We start from the raw sequence: 20,848 nt of genomic DNA, 5'->3' as shown, positions 1-20,848 counted from the left end.
TAGCATTGTTTTCTATACTTTATACAAGTACGGCCTGTTATAACATTTTGGCCATCGCGGGTGGCCCAAATTTTGGGGAGCTTGAGCTGGTTGCATGGTTAGATTTTGCGGAGTCTATTGGGCGCCGCTTGGATGTATGAGTGACAAACACCGTGGGAATGAAGCTAAAGACAACTTTCCTGATATTGTTAAAGAATTTCTTAAGTGCATCATCTAGATATTGATAATTTTGTAATAGATGTTTAGATAAAACATCGCTCAGCTTGTTACATGGACATGTCGTTAGTCTTTCTTTTTGTTATCAATTTTCATTACAAAATGGACTTCAATTGTTCAGTAATTGTGTTTGTGTTATATTGTTTATGCATGTGAAATTTAACATGTAACTCTTGTAAATTTTGTCAAGAGCCCGTGGCAACGCATGGGCACTCTACTAGTATATGATAATCAATCACTTTAATTTACTTACTTTCTGAATCAATTCCACTTTAATTTACTTACCAAACTTTTAATCACAATATAAGGTAAAAATTGATGAATATTTATTTACACAATCGTATTATTATTGAGAGGTAAATCACAATCTAACGTAGTAGAATATTTATATCCCGTTGCAATGCATGGACATTGTTCTAGTTTTTTTTTGAAGGGGGCGGACATTGTTCTAGTACTAATAAAAAACTGGGGCAAACCGACCCAGTGGACGGAAAAAACAGTATATGGGCCGGGCCAGTTTCTACAGGTGGGAGGGAATCTTCAGGCGAGACTTTCTTCCGTCTCGCTTTGAGCCAGATATAGCTCTCGCGATAGTCGCCGCGCTAAACCACCACAGGGGGAGAGAGAGACAGGCTTTGGACTGGGCCAATAGAGTCTGCACTCTTTTCCTTCACGCGTCGAAAGGAAACAAAATTTCCAACAAAAGAGGTTGGGGTCGTCGCGTCGGCGTTGCCCAATCCTCTCCCATCTCCCCCACCTCTCCTACTCCGCGCCGGTTGCCGATCTGGCCTCCAGTCAACTCCGGCGAGGTAAGAATATTTGTTCGTCCAAATTCGTCTAGTCTAGGGTTTGTGCGGAATTGTTCTTATGCTTTCTGTCCCAAACTACCTACTCAGATTGGATTTGATTGGATTGAAGTTTACTGGACTGGAGCCGATCCGATCCGATCTGATCGGACTCTGCTGGCGTCTAGAGAAGCTTGAGGAGGGGTCGCTTGCTGTCGCAGGCCACAGATCTGCCGCGTCCGCCATGGACGGCAACAAGGACGACGCTGTCAAGGCCATGCGCATCGGCAAGAACGCCCTCGACGCCGGCGATACCGCCCGCGCCCTCAAGTTTCTGTCTAAGGCCAAGCGGCTGGACCCCTTGCTCCCCATCGACCACCTCCTCAACCCCCTCCTCAACAAGGATGACCCGTCCTCCTCACCGGCCTCGTCATCATCGTCATCTGCCCCACATCCCCCACCGCCTCCGCCATCGCGAGCTGCATCATCAGCAGCCGGTGCTGACGGCTTGAGGGAAAGGAAGCAGAAGAGCAAGAAGAAGGATGGGGAGGAGGGTGGCGGTGATACTGCTGGGGTGAGGACGTACACGGAGGAGCAGCTGGAGGTGGTCCACCAGATCAAGAAGCACGCTAGGGATTACTACAAGATCCTGGGCCTCGAAAAGGACTGCACTGTCGAGGACGTGCGCAAAGCCTACCGCAAGCTCTCTCTCAAGGTGCACCCTGACAAGAACAAGGCCCCTGGTGCCGAGGATGCCTTTAAGGCTGTCTCCAAGGCCTTCCAGTGCCTCAGCGATGCAGAGAGCCGCAAGCACTTCGATCTTGTTGGTTCTGATGACCCGCCGGCATACAACAGGAGGGCGGCATCCACTGCCCGTTCATACAATGGGTTCTACGAAGATGACATTGACCCGGATGAGATATTCAGGAACTTCTTCTTTGGTGGGATGGCTCCTGCCACCACCAGGCAGTTTGGGCAGTTTGGGACGTTTCATTTCAGGACTGGCAGGATGCATCATGCTCATGGTGCGCAGCAGGGTTCTGGTGGCTCCACTGTCCGTATGCTTGTTCAGCTGTTGCCTGTCCTGCTGCTTCTGTTGCTCAACTTCCTGCCATCCTCTGAGCCAGTCTACTCCCTATCCCGCTCCTACCCTTATGAGCACAAATTTCAAACTCAACGTGGAGTAACATACTATGTCAAGCTGCCTAATTTTGAGGATCAGTATCCACACCAGAGCACTGAGCGTACAACACTGGAGCGGCATGTTGAGAGGGATTACTACTCGATAATAACACAAAATTGTAGGGTTGAGCTGCAGCGTCGCCAATGGGGGCTAGCCTACCAGACACCACACTGTGATATGCTTCAGAAGTTTGAGGCAACAGCACAGTAATTCCTCCGATGTCGCAAGGTGTGGATTGACTCTCCATGCACATTATTTTGCTGTACCAAACTAGCAATATACTACTACATCTTTAATACTCCTTTGGTGCTTTGCAACCTTATGTGCCTTGTATCTTGATATTTTTACTGCTCTGATGTAATAACCAACACTTTAAGGCCTTCTTTCCTACTTCTATTCAGTCCTTGTTATGGGTGCACACACATGGCAAGCGAGTTCTATGCTTTTCACCTGAATGTCAAATTCAGTCTTGATTGTGAAAGAGATATAGTGGAAGATGTTATTTCATGCTAGTTAATGGACATCTCCGTCCAACACATTAAGTATCTACTGAGTACTTGGCAGTACATAATTACGTAGCTACACAACTGAGTAACTGTAATTTGTTCTGACAGCTAGCAGCTTGTATGGCGGATCGATAGATCATCGAACAATCATATACACATCCGGTTTATATGGTTTAGATTAGTTGTTCTGATACTATTATATGGATTTCAGTATGAAACTTATAGCCAGGCTAAGCCATGTAAGCTGCACTAGTACTAATGAATGCCTGCCACTTTTCCTAGTTTTGAAGAGTTACCGAAGTTCTGCAGATTCTTAGATTTGTTTGTCATAACCGTCCTGGCTAGATTAATTGATCTTCCTATGCTTGGTTTTGTAACCAGTGGCGTGCCCATACGAAGCTGTCAGTTCTAGATTTTCAGTCTAGCCATGTAACCAGTGGCATTCCCATACGTTCTTGATATTTGTTAAGCCTCTTGTTCTGGCTGTATTTTTTGATTTTTTTATTACCTTTATGTGCGGGATGGTACATTTGAGTGTGTGCATTGGACAGTTGCCTATGGACGTAACCCCAACACTAGGCGTGTGTAGTGTCATTAATGAATTCAACAGGCATGTTGTAGCAATGCATTAAGTGTTGGTGTATACATGCCTCGATTCTTTTGCTATTGAGTTTTAAGAAGTGATTGAATTATATTTCTCTGTTACAAAATTGACATGGCTAGTGATTGCAGAATAATGAATGGGGTTACGCCTAGGCGGGGGACCAAATGCCTAGGCGAGAGGTTAATAACTCCTTGAATCGTGATTTAACAAATAGAAGATCCTATGTTTCAAAGCGGTTTTGTAGCCTTTTTCAGTAAGCTGGCTGACGGGATATCTGCTACTAGTAGGACCTTGAGCTATGCAATCCTTGTTACACTCCTAGATTTAGATTATTGATGAGTTGATCCCAAGGATGATGTAAGGTAGCTTGGCTAAGTTAAATACCTTATGCCCTATTTGTTTGCATAATAAACAAGCAATGCTGATATAAAAATGGTGAACATAGCTCAGTTCATGAACTACATGAAATTAATGTGCAGACGAGCATTCTTTCCAAGCACCACACCCTAAAAACAGCTCGATGCACTTACCTTTTTGTAGCTATCACAGGTTTTCATATACTATGTTATTTCTAGTCAACAGCAATTTGTATATTTTGTTTTTCTATATGTTGACAAAAATATCAAGTAATGTTTGATGCTTTGATCATGAATATAAGTTGCAGTGAACATAATTTGGATAGAAATCCATGGGTGATATATCATCAACAACAATACATGAGAAATGCAATTTTTAGTTTTTGCTCCCTTAGGTTCCCACTTCCTTGTCTGTGGGAAGTAGAAAACCAAATGCACTAAACTCAGTTGGATTCACCATGTTTCATTGTCTGTTGGTGAGCCGGCTGGTTATAGCCATGGGGTCACACTTCAATGGTTACCTTCTGACATGGACGATGTGACCCATTACCTCATACTGTCTACTAATTATTATTTTTACCAGTATTGCTCATTAATTTGTTGCTGTACATTTACTCTCACTTGCTCATTTGGATTAGTAAGTTTGCACGTGCATTGCATGTTGTGTTAATGGGAGGTGGCCTCTTGCTAATTGGATTAGTAAGTCTGCACAGGCATTGCATGTTGTGTTAGTGAGGTGGTCTGGTTACTTCTTACTCAGCTTGATTTGTAAAGGAAAAAAAATCTAAAGTAAACCGCATGTTATTTGAGAATAGTTGGGTGTATTTGATCAAAAACTGTCATGAGCTGTTCATAACAGAAAAATCAGCGACAAACCCTAGTATAGTTTTGGACGGCTTGTTCCTGAATATTTAATGGATAGGAGTATGTGCTAGTGGCACTATGCATTTTTCTTTAAAATTACTCGGAAGCATTGTTTCTTTTATATTTTGTTACGTGACAGTTTGCTGATACTCCATTTTATAGGGTCGCGGCGAAACAGGAACTTTGGTCATGGTGTAAAGGTTTTCCAATACTGCTCCGTTGATTATCTGTTTCAAATTGGAGGCGGAACAAGTTAGTTTGGACTAGTAGTAAATTTTGTGGAATAAGTGCATTCGATGACTATACTCACCGCCTTGATGTATCTTAACAGTGTTAAGGCGTATGCAGCCGTAACTACTTGAAATGATATGCAATTTGTTAGTACGTTTCTTAGGGGCTGAACACAGTGCAGACATGCATATGTATATGAATCATCTATATTTCTTCTTCTGATGTTATTGAAGAATATATACCTGACCTAGCAGGCTGTTTTGTTTTTTTGTTTTTTTGAAGAGTACTCAACTTTTTTCCTGAAATCCCTGCAAAAGAAGAAATTATACCTCTTTCTATAAGATTTAATGAAAATTGATAAATCATTTAATGTAATTGCTATGTTTAGTGTGTGACTCGTTATTTTTTTTCTTTTTTTTAAGAAAAAAACAACTACTTACAATAGCTTTATATATATAGAAGAAAAAAGAGACGTATGTTATAATCACGACGGATGAGAAGATAACACCCCTCACAGATCGCATTGACTCTCCAGCTAAAGCCCTATCTTTTTTTTGAGGGAAAGCTAAAGCCCCATCTTAAGCTCTTGCGTAATGAGATTGACGAGCTCAACTTCATTAACATAATTCACCTGATGTTCCACATGATGTCATATCATCGCACAACATGCATGAAAAAAAGCTTACTCCCACTACCATATGTCTCTCAATATACGAGCATGTCGCTTCATCATGACATGCATGAAAAAAACCCGTCTCAGCGTGTAAACATATGAGGATTTTCATTTTATTATGCTATATTTACTCATATGTGTAAACATATGAGTAGTAATCAAGCATAATAAATTATATGTATTTTTAGTTTTAGTTTTTTATATTATTACTTCAAACATTCCTGTTTCATACTATGAATCACATTCAAATATGCTGTAGAATATTCTCGCAACAACATGCGGGGTATCATCTAGTTGTTTAAAACCCTTCTGTCTGGCTTTGGGCATTAATTTACTGGCATATCACCATATTTTTATAGAAGATAGAAGTTGAATTACAAGACACTATAACTTGATGCGAGCAACAAGTATAGCAAAGACTTCACACGCGAGCTAATCAACATATTAGCCACCATGATAATTGCAAACACAACGCAAAAGGTCCTGCCCTAAACCAATCATCTAGCTGCGCCACAATAAACGCCGATCACCACAAGAGCAAATAACTTTAGCCAGACTTTCTTTGTCAACGCACTACCCACCCTTGAATGCCTAAGATGAGACGACGAGCGGATAGCCCTTGGATGCCTAAGAGGAGACGACGAGCGAATAGCGGGACTCGGTCGGACTTGAGAAAGCCAACGTCTTGGGGCATTGACACCCGCGTACTTAGCGCCTGTGAAGATCAATTCGGACTAGCGGCAAGCACCGGAGAACCGCATCATAGGACCTCCAAGCCAAGTCTCTGCTTGTGATGCTCTGAACAGAGTAATGACACCAAGACGCCGCCATCGCCGGTCCTACAACGGACCAAGGCTTTTGGCCGAAGACCACAACTCAATCAAGAAGGGAAGATGCCGACAACCTTGGCGTCGCTTCCAAGGAGGGAAACGACGCCCACGGGCGCGTCGTCACGAGCTCCGACCAAAGCCAAGCAGGATTTTCATCCACACCATCGCACACCTCCCACCCCTACCATCAGGTTTGGCCGAACTCAGTGGCAGAGCTACACCCCAGGCCTGGGGGGCCTTGGCCCGAGTCGTGGCAGGAGTAGCCTTTGTTGATTGTAGTAGAAATGGTATTGTTAGTCACTGTACATCACTGTAGCAATGAAGCAGGCCTGGGGCCCAACTCTAGCCTAGCTCCGCCCCTGGCCGAACTATCGGGGTCACGCCATCGTTGCCGCAGTACCTCACCGTCATGATCAAACCGTCGTGGAAGAACGGCCCTCACACGACCGAGAGCACTCAAACTAACACCTAGCTCCTGCACGGTCGAAGAAGACAGGCTCCAAACCACTCACAACCAACATCGCTCAGATCCGCCGACACCACAAGCGGGGGTTGGACACGCCACCTCCTGACAGCCAGCCAAGCTGTGGCAGTGACCCAGGGCCTTGCACGCGAGAGGTAGCGTGCCGCGCCAACCGCACGTGGGTGACCGCCCCTAACGGCATACCCGGCCGCAAAGCGCTGGACCGAGCTTCCAAAGCCACCCTGGGCAGTCACCCACACCCCAAAGTGCCACCTTCCATGTCCACTCCGGCGACATCAGTAGTCGCACCGTGCACCCTAGCCTCCGCAATGGCTTCTGGCCGCCTCTCCCGACCACCCCATCCTGGTCGAGATCTGCTGCCACCAAGGCCCATCCACACCGCGACCTCCAGCTCCAACACCGCCGCCCCGAGAAGACCACATCTCCTCCCTTCTCGGCCGCGCTTTGCCTCTTCCCGCACTCCCCTCATGCGCCGCAACACCAGAGACAGACACCTCACCGCCCGCTTGATGAGCCTCCCCGCGCGAAGGAGGCTGATATGTTTCAAACATATCTATAACTTTTACTATTAAATGCGATTATATTATCATTCTTACATACTTTGGCCATAATTATATTTTTTTTACTAACATATTAATCCAGTGTCCAGCGCCAACTGTTGCTTTCCGCTTGTTTTTGGTTCTACACAAAATCGATACCTACGAAGGTCCAAACACGACAAAACTTTTTAACACTTTTTTCTGAAACATAAGAAACCCCAGAAGCTCTGGGGAGAGACCAGAAGATCCACGAGGGGGCCACAAGCCCAGAGGGTGCGCCCTGGGGGTAGGGGGCACCACCCTGGCTTGTGGGTCCCCTGATGCTTCGCTTACCATAATCTCCGGCCTATAAATTTACATATATTTTGAAAACCTCGGAGCGAGACCTGAAACAATTTTATCGCCGCCAAGGTCTGTGTTCCGACGCGGTCCCATCAAGAGCCCTGTTCTGGCACTCTGTTGGAGGGGGGGGGGGGTCATTGGGGAGGCCATCTTCATCAACCTTCCCACGTTCAAAATGATGCGTGTGTAGTTCTTTCAGGACCTACAAGTCCATAGTAGTAGCTATCTCTCTCTCTCTCTCTCTTGATCTTCAATACAATGATCTCTCCAGATATCCATCTGATGTAGTTCTTGTTGTGTGTTTGTTGGGGTCTGATGAATTGTGGATTTATGATCAAATTGTTCATTGAATTTATATGAATCTTTTGAAGTTTCTTTGTTGCGTAATTCTATAGCTTTGTATTTCTCTTCGATCTTTCCATCTGCTTTGGCCAAGTGTGAATGATTTATCTTTAGTGGGAGAGGTGCTATGTAGTGGGTTCAATCTGGCAGTGACTTCTATATGTTGGGAAACGTAGTAGAAAACAAATAAATCGCGCCTACGCACACCCAAGATCAATATGAAGATGTGTAACAGGATGAGATCACGATCGTTATCATCACCGAGTTGCAGCGGAAGAAGAACGTGTCGTTGTAGATCATACTTGGAGTCCCTCAAACCATCAATGAACGATCCCGCAAACCACCCATGAATAATCCCTCAAACCGAAGACCGAAAGCACGACCTCTTTACTTGGTTGCAAGCATGCAACCTTCACAATCCGGTAGCGCTTCGTCGTCCAGAGCTAACGTAACACTCCTGATAATTGTGTTTAAACACATTTTCCTTTCCATTGTTCTGATTAATATACTAATCATATTTTCCTTTCCATTCTTTTGTTTAACCTTTCTAGTAAACTAACTTATCTCAGTAGAGATAATTTCCTGCTTAGGTAAACACCTCGGTGTACAACTCTGTCAGTGTGACCCTGATACTATTGCTGACAACATCCTGGTAACCCCCGAAGGACGAGAACTTTGCCTATTGGTCCGCCTCGTTCAACGAGTAGGAAAATGGTTCTCTTCGTCCCTCGCCCTTGGTACCAACGTTGTTTCCAACATAACTGACAAGTTATCCTCTGCCATGCCTTGGTACCATAACCGTGCAATATGTCGGCGTCCTTCCTACTTTTGAACCACATGGTGGGCCCATAACCCATAGTTCTACAGGATCGAAATCTGACTCATGTACATCCTTGATTCCGAAGTATCCTTTTTCACTTGACTTCGTATGTAATTCATGAGCCACCTTCCTAGTGATCTATTCTAGTATCTAACGCAATAATTTTTGTTGTTGTTGCTCTGAACCCCTTTCACCTTTTGATTAGGCATCGAATGATTGCCTGCCCGTTAAAACTTCTCATGGTACCTTCATACTTTGCTCTTGACGTTTATTAAGTTTCAACTCGAGAGATACTTCTGCCTCATTCCCTGCATTGTTCACCAGACAATTAACCCTATATGGGTCAGTTCTCCCGAAGTTACTCTTTACTTCCCCACTTAAATTTTGGGACGAGATTTCTTGTAGTGGAGGAGATTTGTAACACCCCCAGTGTCATGCTACAGTACTCCCCTGTTAATGGTGCCAGGTCACCATGCTCAGTGAGCTAATTATCACTTGATGAAAATTCAAATTCAAATTCAAATTCAAATTCTGAGTAAAATTCAAAATTTCTCAAACATGAAAACTAAAATGTTCTTCATGTGCCAAATAATCCATAACTAATATTGGTAGTGAACCAACATTTTTGCAAATGTCTAAATGCCCTAAACCACTTTAAAACAGTGGCTAAAACTATAGTTTAAATGCCTTTTTAAATTATGAAGGTTGCAAACTATTTCTAAAGCCTCACAATCTTTTGTGGCAGTGCCAAGTACTACAATGTAATTATGTGGCCCAGTCCCACACTTTACAAAATCCTTTTGGCAACTCAAATATTTCATAGCCTTTCCCTATAAAAATAAAAGAGCATTAGAAATAAAATAAAAAGGAAAAAAGGGGCCAGGCTGCACTGTGCACTTGGCCCAGCCGCGCAACAGTGCATCCCGGCCCACCTAACCCTGCCGTCCCCTACCTCTGTTCACCAGGGGCTGGGTGGACGCGCGCGCCGTCCATGGCCGTCGATGACCACAAGGCGGCCATCCGGTGGCTCCTCGGCGCCTACTAGGTCGCCCCTGCCCCGGACGAACCCTAGCGTCCTTCCCCACTTGCCTCCTCTCCGCCCCAGATCCACCCCGCTCTCCCTCTGGCCTCTTCCCCCACGTCGTCTGCTGTCATCGCCATTCTTCTCGCACTGCCATGGCGACCGGTGAACCCAAGCTTCACCAACGCCTCCACGAGCTCCGACGTTCTCCGCTCCTTTGTCTCCGACCATCAACAGGAGCTGGTAGGCTCCGCTGAGGGCATTCTTCTCCGCCCCCTTCCGCCTCTGTCACCGACGATCCTCATCATCTCCGACGAACCCGACAGCTACTAATCCGTCGAGGGCTTTTCTTGGCCGCTCGGTGAGCTCCTCTCTCCCTCCTTTCCTTCTTCCCGCAGCCACGTTCGTCCCTAGCTAGTTTGCCGCCATTGCCGTGCCTTTGCTTCCGCCGGCGTGCTCGTAGCCGTGTCGTTAGTGCCCGTCGAGCTCAGATGATCTCGGGATCGTGCTCAGCATGTCCGTGCGGGCCCGTTGCACCCCTCCCTCGCGCTTTGTCGAGCCCCATAGCGCCGACCCCGTGCTCCGACCGGATGTGCCTCCGCGTAGCTCATCGCCGGCGTCGTTCTGGCGACCTTTTGGTCTTTTGCTCGCGCCCACCTTGCTCGCGCGTGCACATAGGCCTCGCCCCGCTCTCTGGATAGCCCGAACTCGCGCCGTACCACCGTTGTCATTGCTCACCCAAAGCACCTCGCCGCCGGTGAGATCGAAGCACTCGCCCCCGTCCGTTCCAGCCACTCCGGCCACCTCCATTCGATGCGCGACGCCAAGCCGTGTCGAACGTGCCCAGCCAGAACCCCGCAGACCCCCTGTGCGCGAAATCCGCGACCCTCCCGAGCCGCGCCGCTGCGTTTGGCTCGCCGGAGTCAACTCCGGCACGTCTCCGACCGGTGTTCGACGTGGCACCCAGGTGGCACCGCTTGGGCCACTGACTGGTGGGCCCAGGGCCCCCCTTTGACATGTTGACTTGGGTTAACTTGGGTCAACACTGACGTGGCCGCACCCAGTACCACTGACATGTGGGCCCTGCACTAATTAAACAGGTTTTATAAGTAGATAAAACGTTAATTAATCTGTTAATTAGTTTTAATCACTAATTAGTCACTGACTAACGGGGCCCACACCCCTAACTAGTACTGTTAGTCAAATTAATCCACTGATTAACCCACAGAGGCTGACATGTGGGTCCCGGTGGCCCCACTAGTCAGGTTTGACCTGGTCAGTGCGACTGTTGACTGCTGACGTCATCTTCATGTCATGCTGACGTCATATTCCTTTTCTGTTGTTTCTATTAATTTAAATAATTCCAGAAAATGTTTAAATCTTTAAAAAATCATATAAACTAAACTGTAACTCGGATGAAAATGTTTTCTACATGAACGTTGCTCAGAAAAATCCAACGAATCTGAATACGCGGTCCGTTCATCTGTCACATGCCCCTATCTATCTGAACATGGAACATTCCCTCTCCGGTCATCTGTCTGACACAGGTCCAGAACCGGGAAAACATTCCCGGTTGAATTCCCCCTTCACCTATATCATGTAGCCATATGTTAAGTCACACCCGGCACATCATCGTGCCACGTTATGCTTTGTGATGCTATGTTTGCCTTTTATTTACTATTTCTTCCCCCTCTTCTCTCCGGTAGACCCCGAGACTGATGCTGCCCCTGTGATCGACTACGTCGACGACGACCCCCTCCTTGCCAGAGCAACCAGGCAAGCAAACCCCCCTTGAGCATTCTGATATCGCCCATTTCTTTCCCTCTCATGCTTGCATTAGAACTACTACTGCTTTATGTATGATCCTACTCTGATACATAGCATGTTTTTGTTACCTGCTTTCATACCTTACCTGCTTATTCTAAACAGCTTAGTATAGGTTGGTTAGTGATCCATCAATGACCCCCACCTTGTCCCAGTTGCCACGCTTTATGTTTGATGACTCGATCAACGTGATTGACGTCCAGGCCTCGACACTTCACATCACCCCCTAGTGAACGACTCTGCAGAGTTACCATCGAGTGCCGAGGGTGGAACCTCTTACATCACTCCTGATGAGATCTCTATAGTGTAGCTATTTAGTCGTGGTCATCGAGGGTGATTTCCTCCTTAACCACTTCCGATACGGCTCTGTCGTGCAACCCCTCAAGTGTGAACCTCGAGGGTGGATCCTCTTATGTTCACCTTGATGACAACATCAAGTGGAATTCATCGGGGGTGATTCCTCGGGTTTTCCCCTTGGTGTTAGACACACAGTTACTATGGTTACTATGACTTTGCACTAAGCCATGTTACTAAAGACGGGTCGGCCCCGAGGGGTACCCACACGAGCTTAATAGCAAGTGATGTGGAGTTGGGTTGATCTGGGAGGTGCCCGCGAGATACTTACGAGGCGTGGCCGGGCAATCTTAGCCCTTGCTGCAAGTACTCGAGATGGGGCGACGGGGCCACATCGATCGTGAGTCTCTGCTCGTTACCGCGTGCTCCTAATCCACTACGATTTGGATATTTGATCCGAGGGGCCTCTGGCCTGATAGCACTAACCATCACGTGGGCATAGTATGGGCGTTCTGCATCGTATACATCCGCCGAAGCTTAATATACGTTAGCGACTAAGCGGCGCGCGCCTGGTTGGACTGGTAAACACCTGCCTTTTTGAAGGAGGTAGCTAGGTCTGCTCACCGACCGCGTATGCAACATGCAGGAGTTCCCGAGGAGATGGCCCATGACCCCTGGGGGCATAGGTTTAGTCCGGCGTGCTGACCTCTCTATTAAGCCTAGGTCGGGTTGCGGCGTATTGCTTGGCCGAGGCCGGGCATGACCCAGGAAAGTGCATGGTGGGTAAGTTGGTGCACCCCTGCAAGGAAGAAAACATCTATCGATAGCCTGCCCTACGGTAACGGACACTTGGAGTTGTATCCCGATCGATATAGCTAGAACTAGATACCTGAGATGAGAAATGGAAATGAGAACTGGATAGTATGGCTCTGGGATTGCTTTCTCGCTAGGAATCGAGAAAGGATCTCTGGCCGAGGTTGATAACACCACTACTACTTTACATTATGTTGATCTGTACTCTTCTATATGCTGCAAGATGCTTGAAGATGCTTGAAGATGCTAGTCCTCGATAGGCTAGGCTTTTCCCCTTCTTTTCCGGCATTCTGCAGTTTAGTCCATAGATACAACCCATTCCTTTGATACAGATGCATACTTAGTTTAGATCTGATGTAAGTCTTGCGAGTACTTTGGATGAGTACTCACGGTTGCTTTGCTACCTCTTTTTCCCCCATACCCGATTGTTGCGACCAAATGACGGATCCCAGGAGCCAGACGACGCCACTGATGACTACTACTACCCCGAGGGTGCCTACTACTACGTGAAGACCACCGGCGACCAGGAGTAGTTAGGAGGCTCCCAGGCAGGAGGCCTTGCCTTTTCGATCAATGTTGCTTTTGTGCTAGCCTTCTTAAGGCAAACTTGTTTAACTTATTTCTGTACTCAGATATTGTTGCTTCCGCTGACTCTTGTGTATTCGAGCTTATGTATTTGAGCCCTTGAGGCCCCTGGATTGTACTATAAAGCTTGTATTATTTTAATTTGAGTCTAGAGTTGTGTTGTGATATATCTTCCCGTGAGTCCTTGATCTTGATCGTACACATTTGCGTGTATGATTAGTGTACGGTCAAATTGGGGGCGTTAAAGCTAATCGTCCTTGAAGAATTAGAGGAGATTAGAACCACACATGGCTTCTAATTAATTATGAGGATTAATCTAGTTCTGATTAGTTAATTAGGACCAGCAAGAACTAGAACTAGAAAAACTAGAGGAGGCTCCAGAACTTGTACTGCCTTCTTCCGAATTACTCGTCGCAGAAATGGATGTATCTAGAAAATACATCAAGATACATCCATTTCTGCGACGAGTAATTTGGAACGGAGGGAGTATATCAAAAGGGTGGAAATCCTCTAGTATATATAGGTTGGAGGGGAGAGAAGGGGCGCCACATGGGGACGGAGGCACCTCCCCACTTGGGCCTTTGTGGCCCAAGTTGTGTGACGCCCTGACTTAATCGTGCACTAATCATACACGCAAATATGCACGATCAAGATCAGAGACTCACGGGAAGATATCACAACACAACTCTAGACACAAATTAAAATATACAAGCTTTATATTACAAGCCAGGGGCCTCGAGGGCTCGAATACACATGAGTTAGTGGAAGCCACAATATATGAGTACAGATATAAGGTAAACAAGTCTGTCTTAAGAAGGCTAGCAAAAAATAACAACAACGATTGAAAAGGCAAGGCCTCCTGCTTGGGAGCCTCCTAACTACTCCTGGTCGCCGGCAGCCTCCACGTAGTAGTAGGCTCCATTGGGGTAGTAGTAATCGTCGTTGGTGGTGTCATCTGGCTCCTGGGATCTGTCATTTGATCGCATCAATCGGATATAGGGGAAAAAGGGGGGTAGCAAAGCAACCATGAGTACTCATCCAAAGTACTCGCAAGACTTACATCAGAACTATGCTAAGTATGCATTGGTATCAAAGGAATGGGGCTATATCTTTGGACTAGACTACATAAATGCCAGAAGAGAAGGGAAAGCCTAGCCTATCAAAGAGTAGCATTTGGAAGCATCTTGCAGCATTAGAAGAGTGAAGATTAGCATAATATATAGTAGTAAGTAAGTCGTAGCATCCACGCCCAGAGATCCTTCCTCGACTCCCTGTGAGAAAGCAATCCCGGAGCCAACATATCCTTTTCACGCCTCGAGTATCCAGTTCTAGTTGTATAGATCGGGATACAACTCTGAGCGCCCGTTACCGTGGAGACGACTATTCAAATAGATTAACTTCCCTTCAAGGGTGCACAAAACTTACCCAACATGCTTGATTAACTCAGGCCGAACACACTTTCCTGGGTCATGCCCGGCCTCGGCTGATCGACACGCTGTAGTCCTACCTAGGCTCAATAGAGAGGCCATCACACTGGTCTACACCCTAAGCGCACAGGGGTCTTGGGCCCATCTCCCTTTGCACTCCTGCATGTTGCGTACGCGGCCTGGAGCAGACCCACCCTTCTATACAAGTGCAGGTGGTTACCGTCCAACCGGGCACACGCCGCTCAATCACTGACGTATGAAGAGCTTTTGAAGAATCACACAACGTCGAATGCCCATACTTATTCCCGTGTGGTCGTCAGTGCAAAAAGGCCAGAGGCCTACTCACATATCCAAACTGCTAGTGTCTTAGGAGCGCGCGGAGATGATCAATGATCCACGATATGTAGTCCTGTCACCCCATCTCACGTACTTACGATAAGGCCAAGGAATGCCCTGCCGTGCCGCATAATCATCTCGTGGGTACCCTCCTGGTCAAGCCAACTCCACATCACTCTCGCGGGTACCCATCGGGGCCGACCCGACTTCAACATGGTTCTAGGTAAATTCAAAGTAACCATGTGTCCATAACATCAAGGGGGAACCTCGAGGAATCACCCTCGATGTAACTGTCAAGGTGAACTTGGAGGAATCACCCTCGAGGGGTTCACACTTGTGGTGTTGCATGACAGAGTCATTATTAGGAGTGGTGAAAGAGGAATCACCCTCTGTAGACCACGACCGATTAGCTACACTACAGAGATCTCATCAGAAGTGCTAAACGAGGTATCACCCTCGACACTCGATAGTAGCTCTGCAGAGTCGTACAACTAAAGGGGTGTGAGGTGATGTGTCGGGCTTTGGACATCGATCACGTTGTTCGAGTCATCTGGTAAACCAACGGGGTAACAAGGACAAGGTGAGGGGTCACTGATGGATCATTAACCAACCTATACTAAGCATATAAGATAAGCAGGTAAGGTACAATAGCAGGTTACAAAAGCAGGCTATGCATTAGATAGGAGCAATCAATTACAATAGCAAAATCTAATGCAAGCATGAGAGAGAATGGAATGGGCAATATAGGAATTATCAAGGGGGGTATGCTTGCTGGGAAGCTCTGCTGAGAGTGGCTGAACATCAAGGGTGTAGTCGTACTCGGCAGCATCATCGGTCTCGGTGTCTACCGGAGGGAGGAGGGGGAAGAAACAATAAATATAAAGCAAACAGATGCATCACTATGCATGACATGGCAATATGCAGTGCTAGAGGTGACCTAACACATTGCTACACGAGACAGATGAAGCGGGAAAACATCTGGGAATGTTTTCCCGATGTTTGGCATTTTTCAAACAGATGAATCAGAGGGGAAGGATCCATGTTCATCATGCTAGAGGCATGTGACAGATGAACGGAAAGCATATTTGGATTCTTTACATTTTACTGAGCAACTTTCATGTATAAATTATTTTCATCTGACTTACAGATTAATTTATATGAATTTTCAAATATTAAAACATTTCCAAAATTATTACTATTTCAAATAATTCGAAAATTAGATTTATTCTGTCAGCAGTCAACATAGTCAGTTGACTGGTCAAACAGACAAGTGGGACCCCACTGTCAGTGACTCAACTAAATTAACAGGTTTAATTTTAACTAAATTAGTTAATTAACTAGAAGGGCCCACATGTCAGTGTCTAATTAGGTTAAATTAATTAGTTTAGTTAATTAAATTAGCGGTGGGGCCACACATCAGTGACTGGACCCACTCCAGTCAGCATGTTGACTAGTCAACATGGTCAACATGACCCACTAGGGCACTAGCAGTGACCCAGGGTGGATCCCGAGCAGTGCCATGTCAGTGGTGGCGTTGGTGCGCTGGCAGAGGAGCTCTGACATCTCAAAATGTGGTGGAGTGCACGGGACTTCATCGAAAAAGTGCTAGGGGGGGGTCTTTTGGTGCACGGGAGGCACCATTCGGACGCGTGCTCGAATCCACGTCGGATGGTGGTGGTGACCGGAGCTAGGGCTGCTGGAAACGGCACCGGCGACGAGCTATGGAGGCGTCGGTGTTCGGCCATGGTTGGGCTCGTGGCTAGAGGGCATAGTTTTGGGACCGGCCAGGTGCGTTCGAACGCACGCGTTGGCGCGCTTCAAGTGGGGGCAATGTCACAGGTTGAAGTGGCCGGGAACAGCACTGGCGATGAGCAGAGGCAGCGGCGGTGTTCGGGAGCTCGGCGAGATGGTGCTAGGGTGCATAGGAGGAGGAACCGGATGTGGCGTTGGCCTCCTAGGAGATCCAGGAGCGTGTCTGTGGGCTCAGACACGGGTGACAACAGCGGTGAGCGCGGCGACGATGGAGATCGGCCTCACGGAGAGCTAGCTAGAGGGGACGCGCACGACAGCCAGAGAGAGGAGGAGGATCAGGGCTCACTAGCATTGCAGAGAAGGCCCAAGGACGACTCGAGGTGGCCGGAGTCGACGATGGCGCTTGTTGGGGCCAAGGAAGAAGACGAGGATGGAGCGGGCGATGCGATGGCTCCCGGCTCGAGCTCGTAGTCGCAGACGGCGTAGCGGAACACGGCGGAGGTCCTAGACATGCTAGTGGGGTTCGGGGGTGCCGGTGAGCACGAGGGCGACAGTGGCCATGGCGATGTGGCATCGGGCACTAGAGGATATGGAAAGCGAGGGGCAAGAGGCGTGGAGAGGGCGAGTAGGGGGCTAGGGTTTCGGTCAGGGTCACGGGCGAGTTAAGTAGGACGCTGAGGGGCGTCGAGGTGGTGGCGGATGGCCGACGCGTGGCCATCCGTGCCATGGACGCGGACGCGTCGTCCACCGCGACAGTGAATAGGGCGATGAAGGGGAAGGCTCGGGGCTGGGCCAAATGGGCTGACACTATGCACAATGCCCCTTTTCCTTTTCTTATTTGTTTTCGTTTTCTTTTTTGTTTTTCTTTTATGTAACTATGGTTTTCTTTTTGTTTTCAATGTTATTTTAGTTTTATAAAATAAAAAACTTGCTCCACAATTAGAGTTATAAACTAATCCACCGTCACAAAAAGTTCGGGATTTAAATAAAATAGTTTGTATTTTCATAAATTTGAAAAGGCATGTTAAATAATGATTTGACCCCCTTTTTAATTATTTTAGGGCACTTAACCACTTCATAAAATGTTGGTTCCACCATGACATTTATCCAGTGATTATTTGCAACACTTTGAATTTTTTTTCATGTTTTGTGAATTTCTTTATTTCACTTATAATTTGAATTTTGATCAAGTGACAAATGGATTAGCAAAGAGGTGATGACATGGCACCATTAGGGGGAGATTACTGTAGCATGATTATCGGGATGTTACAATTTGCCTTCCACCTCTTGTCCTTTCAAGGCCCGTTGATATTTAATTAAATATAAAATAGTTCTAAATACTTTTAGACCATTATATATATAATTTAACATCTCCAGAAGCATTTTCCACACACACACACACATATATTTATCGGTAATATCTGGTATTACCTGATATTCATCGAAACCCTTCCGGTGACCTCGTAACGCTTCTGGGTCCTCTTGGAACTATTCAGAATATTAATGAAACAATTCCACAAATATATTGGCCTACTAACATTTAGGAGATCTTGATTACCTTAAACTTGTGACCCCGTAGGTTCGGTAACTCATAGACATGAACAAAACCCCTTCGTTCAATGATGTACAATGGAACCGAGGACATCCAGATCGGTCCCTATTAGCACACAAATGATATTTGAGTGAACCTTTGGTTATCATGTTATGTTCCCTTTGCTTCGTGATACTTCACAAAACCCGGGATGTACCAGTATCCTCCTGACTCATCACCATGCTCACTATACAGTTATCCTCGTTACCGGTTTTGTTCTTGTTTCTCGTTGTCATGTTCCAGCATCCCCGTGATGAAGTCACCTGTGTCTGGCCAGGCGATGATGGATGCCGTCACACCGAGAGGGCCCTAAGAATATCTCTCCGTCATCGGAGGAGCAAAACCCACTCTCGAGCTATCCAACCACTTGTCAAACTTTCCGATGAACCTGTAAGTTTTCATTATGATCACCATGTTACATGTGACGTTTGAGCAACCTCAAAGCCCACCGTGTAGTAAGAAGCGACCACAATACTCTCATGGTCTAGGGAGCAAGATCACATGTCAACACTCCGTGTTATTACAATTGATTATAGACGATATTATCTCAATTCATAACTGCTACTTGTGAACTGTGTTGGGATTTCCCCAAAGAGGAGGGGTGAAGTAGTAAAGTAGAGATAAGTATTTCCCTCAGTGAGAACCAAGGTTATCAAACCAATAGAAGAACCAAGCAAACCCCCTTTGACGACACCTACATACACAAAAGCAAATACTTGCACCCATTGCAGGCAAGAGGGTTGTCAATCCCCTTGAACTTGTTACTTGCAAAGATTAATTCCGATAGTGATAGATAGATAAGTAAATTGCAAAACAAAATAAAATAAATAAATTGCAGCAAGGTATTTTTGGTTTTAATAATATGTAAAAGTAGACCTGGGGCCCATAGTTTTCACTAGAGGCTTCTCACTCGAACACATAGCATATAGTGGGTGAACAAATTATTGTTGGGCAATTAATAGAAAAGTTCATAGTTATGATGTTATTCATGGAAATGATCATGTATATAGGCATCCCATATGTGAGAAGTAGACCGACTCCTACGTGCATCTACTACTATTAATCCACCAATCGACTGCTATCCAGCAGCATCTATGGTATTAAGTTCATGACAAACAGAGTAACACCTTAAGCAAGATAACATGATGTAGAAAAAGTAAACCCAATCAATATGAATAAACCCCGTCGTTTTACACTTAATGGCAACAACACTATACATTCCTCGCCACCCTTTTTGTCACTAGGTGAGGGCACCGCAGGATTGAACCCATCACAAAGCACCCTCCCACTGAAGATAATTCAATCTAGTTGGCCAAACCAAACGGATAGATCGGAGAGGACTACAAAGCTATAACAATCATGCATAATAAAGTTTAGAAAAGACTCAGTTACTTTCAATCAATAATCTGATCATAAACCCATAATTCATCAGATCCCAACAAACACACCGCAAAAGAACATTACATTTGATATAACTCCAAGAAGATCAAGGAGAACATGGTATTGAAGATCAAAGAGAGAGAAGAAGCCATCTAGATACTAGATATGGACCCGTAGGTCTGTGATAAACTACTCACGCATCATCGGAAGGCAGAAAGGATGATGTATAAGCCCTCCTTGATCAATTCCCCCTTTGGCAGAGTACCGGAAAAGGCCTCTAGATGGAATCACAGAAGAACAGAAGCTTGCGGCATCGTAAAAAGTGTTTCGGGTGGATTTCTATAGGTTTGGGAATATTTGGGAATGTATAGAAGTGGTTTTAGGTCAAACCGAGTTGCGTGGAGCCCAGGAGCTTAGGGGGCACACCTACCCCCCTGGGACGCGCCTTGTGAGCTCGCGGCTCTCCCATAGCTCTTCTGGCCTCCTCCCGAACAATAAAGTTTCATCGTGTTTGAACTTCATTTGGTATTGATTTTCTAAAAATCCAAAAACAAGCAGAAAGCAACAACTGGCTCTGGGCACTGGGTTAATAGGTTAATCCAAAAAGTGCCTACGTACTGATCATGTCATGAATAACATCATAACTATGCACTTTTCTATCAATAGCCTAGCAGTAATTTGGGCACCCACCATTTGCTAGGATCTTTAGAGAGATGCTGATGCGGCTTGAAACTGCGTCAGTATTTCCTCAAAGAGAAAGGGATGATGCAGTACAACTACGGTAGGTACTTCCCTCAGTTGTGAAACCAAGGTATCAATCCAGTAGGAGAACCAAGCAACACTATGTAAACGGCACCTGCACACAAAGAACAAATACTTGCAACCCTACGCATAAGAGGGGTTGTCAATCCCTCCATGGTAAAATGATAAATTGTTTTGTATGAGTTTGGATAAATAGATCTTGATAAAATGCAAAATAAAATAAGTAAAGAAAAAGTGCAGCAAGGTATTTTTGGGTTTTTGGAAACATAGATATTAAAATAAATATGG

The 20,848-nt window shown here is 46.0% G+C and overlaps 1 protein-coding gene across 2 annotated transcripts; it reads left to right on the top strand.

Moving 5' to 3' along the window:
* The first annotated feature begins 757 nt into the window (after positions 1–757).
* On the top strand, positions 758–4,995 carry LOC123061274 (chaperone protein dnaJ 49). Of its 2 annotated transcripts, none has more exons than XM_044484295.1 (3): positions 758–1,025; positions 1,113–2,412; positions 4,677–4,995. In XM_044484295.1, exon 2 carries the CDS (start codon positions 1,246–1,248, stop codon positions 2,392–2,394), a length of 1,149 nt encoding a protein of 382 aa, XP_044340230.1. In that variant the 5' UTR covers positions 758–1,025; positions 1,113–1,245; the 3' UTR covers positions 2,395–2,412; positions 4,677–4,995. The 2 variants fall into 2 exon arrangements, with proteins under 2 accessions (XP_044340230.1, XP_044340231.1); XM_044484296.1 differs by having other exon boundaries at positions 830–1,025; positions 1,135–2,412.
* Positions 4,996–20,848: the final 15,853 nt, after the last annotated feature.

Source organism: Triticum aestivum, chromosome 3A (genome assembly GCF_018294505.1).
Source record: "Triticum aestivum cultivar Chinese Spring chromosome 3A, IWGSC CS RefSeq v2.1, whole genome shotgun sequence".
Classification (NCBI taxonomy): Eukaryota; Viridiplantae; Streptophyta; class Magnoliopsida; order Poales; family Poaceae; genus Triticum; species Triticum aestivum.
This window is presented reverse-complemented; position numbering and strand designations above follow the sequence as displayed.

Bases quoted from the DNA above. Each gene is read 5' to 3' on its own strand.
- LOC123061274 (XM_044484295.1), top strand. From the start codon at position 1,246: ATGGACGGCAACAAGGACGACGCTGTCAAGGCCATGCGCATCGGCAAG.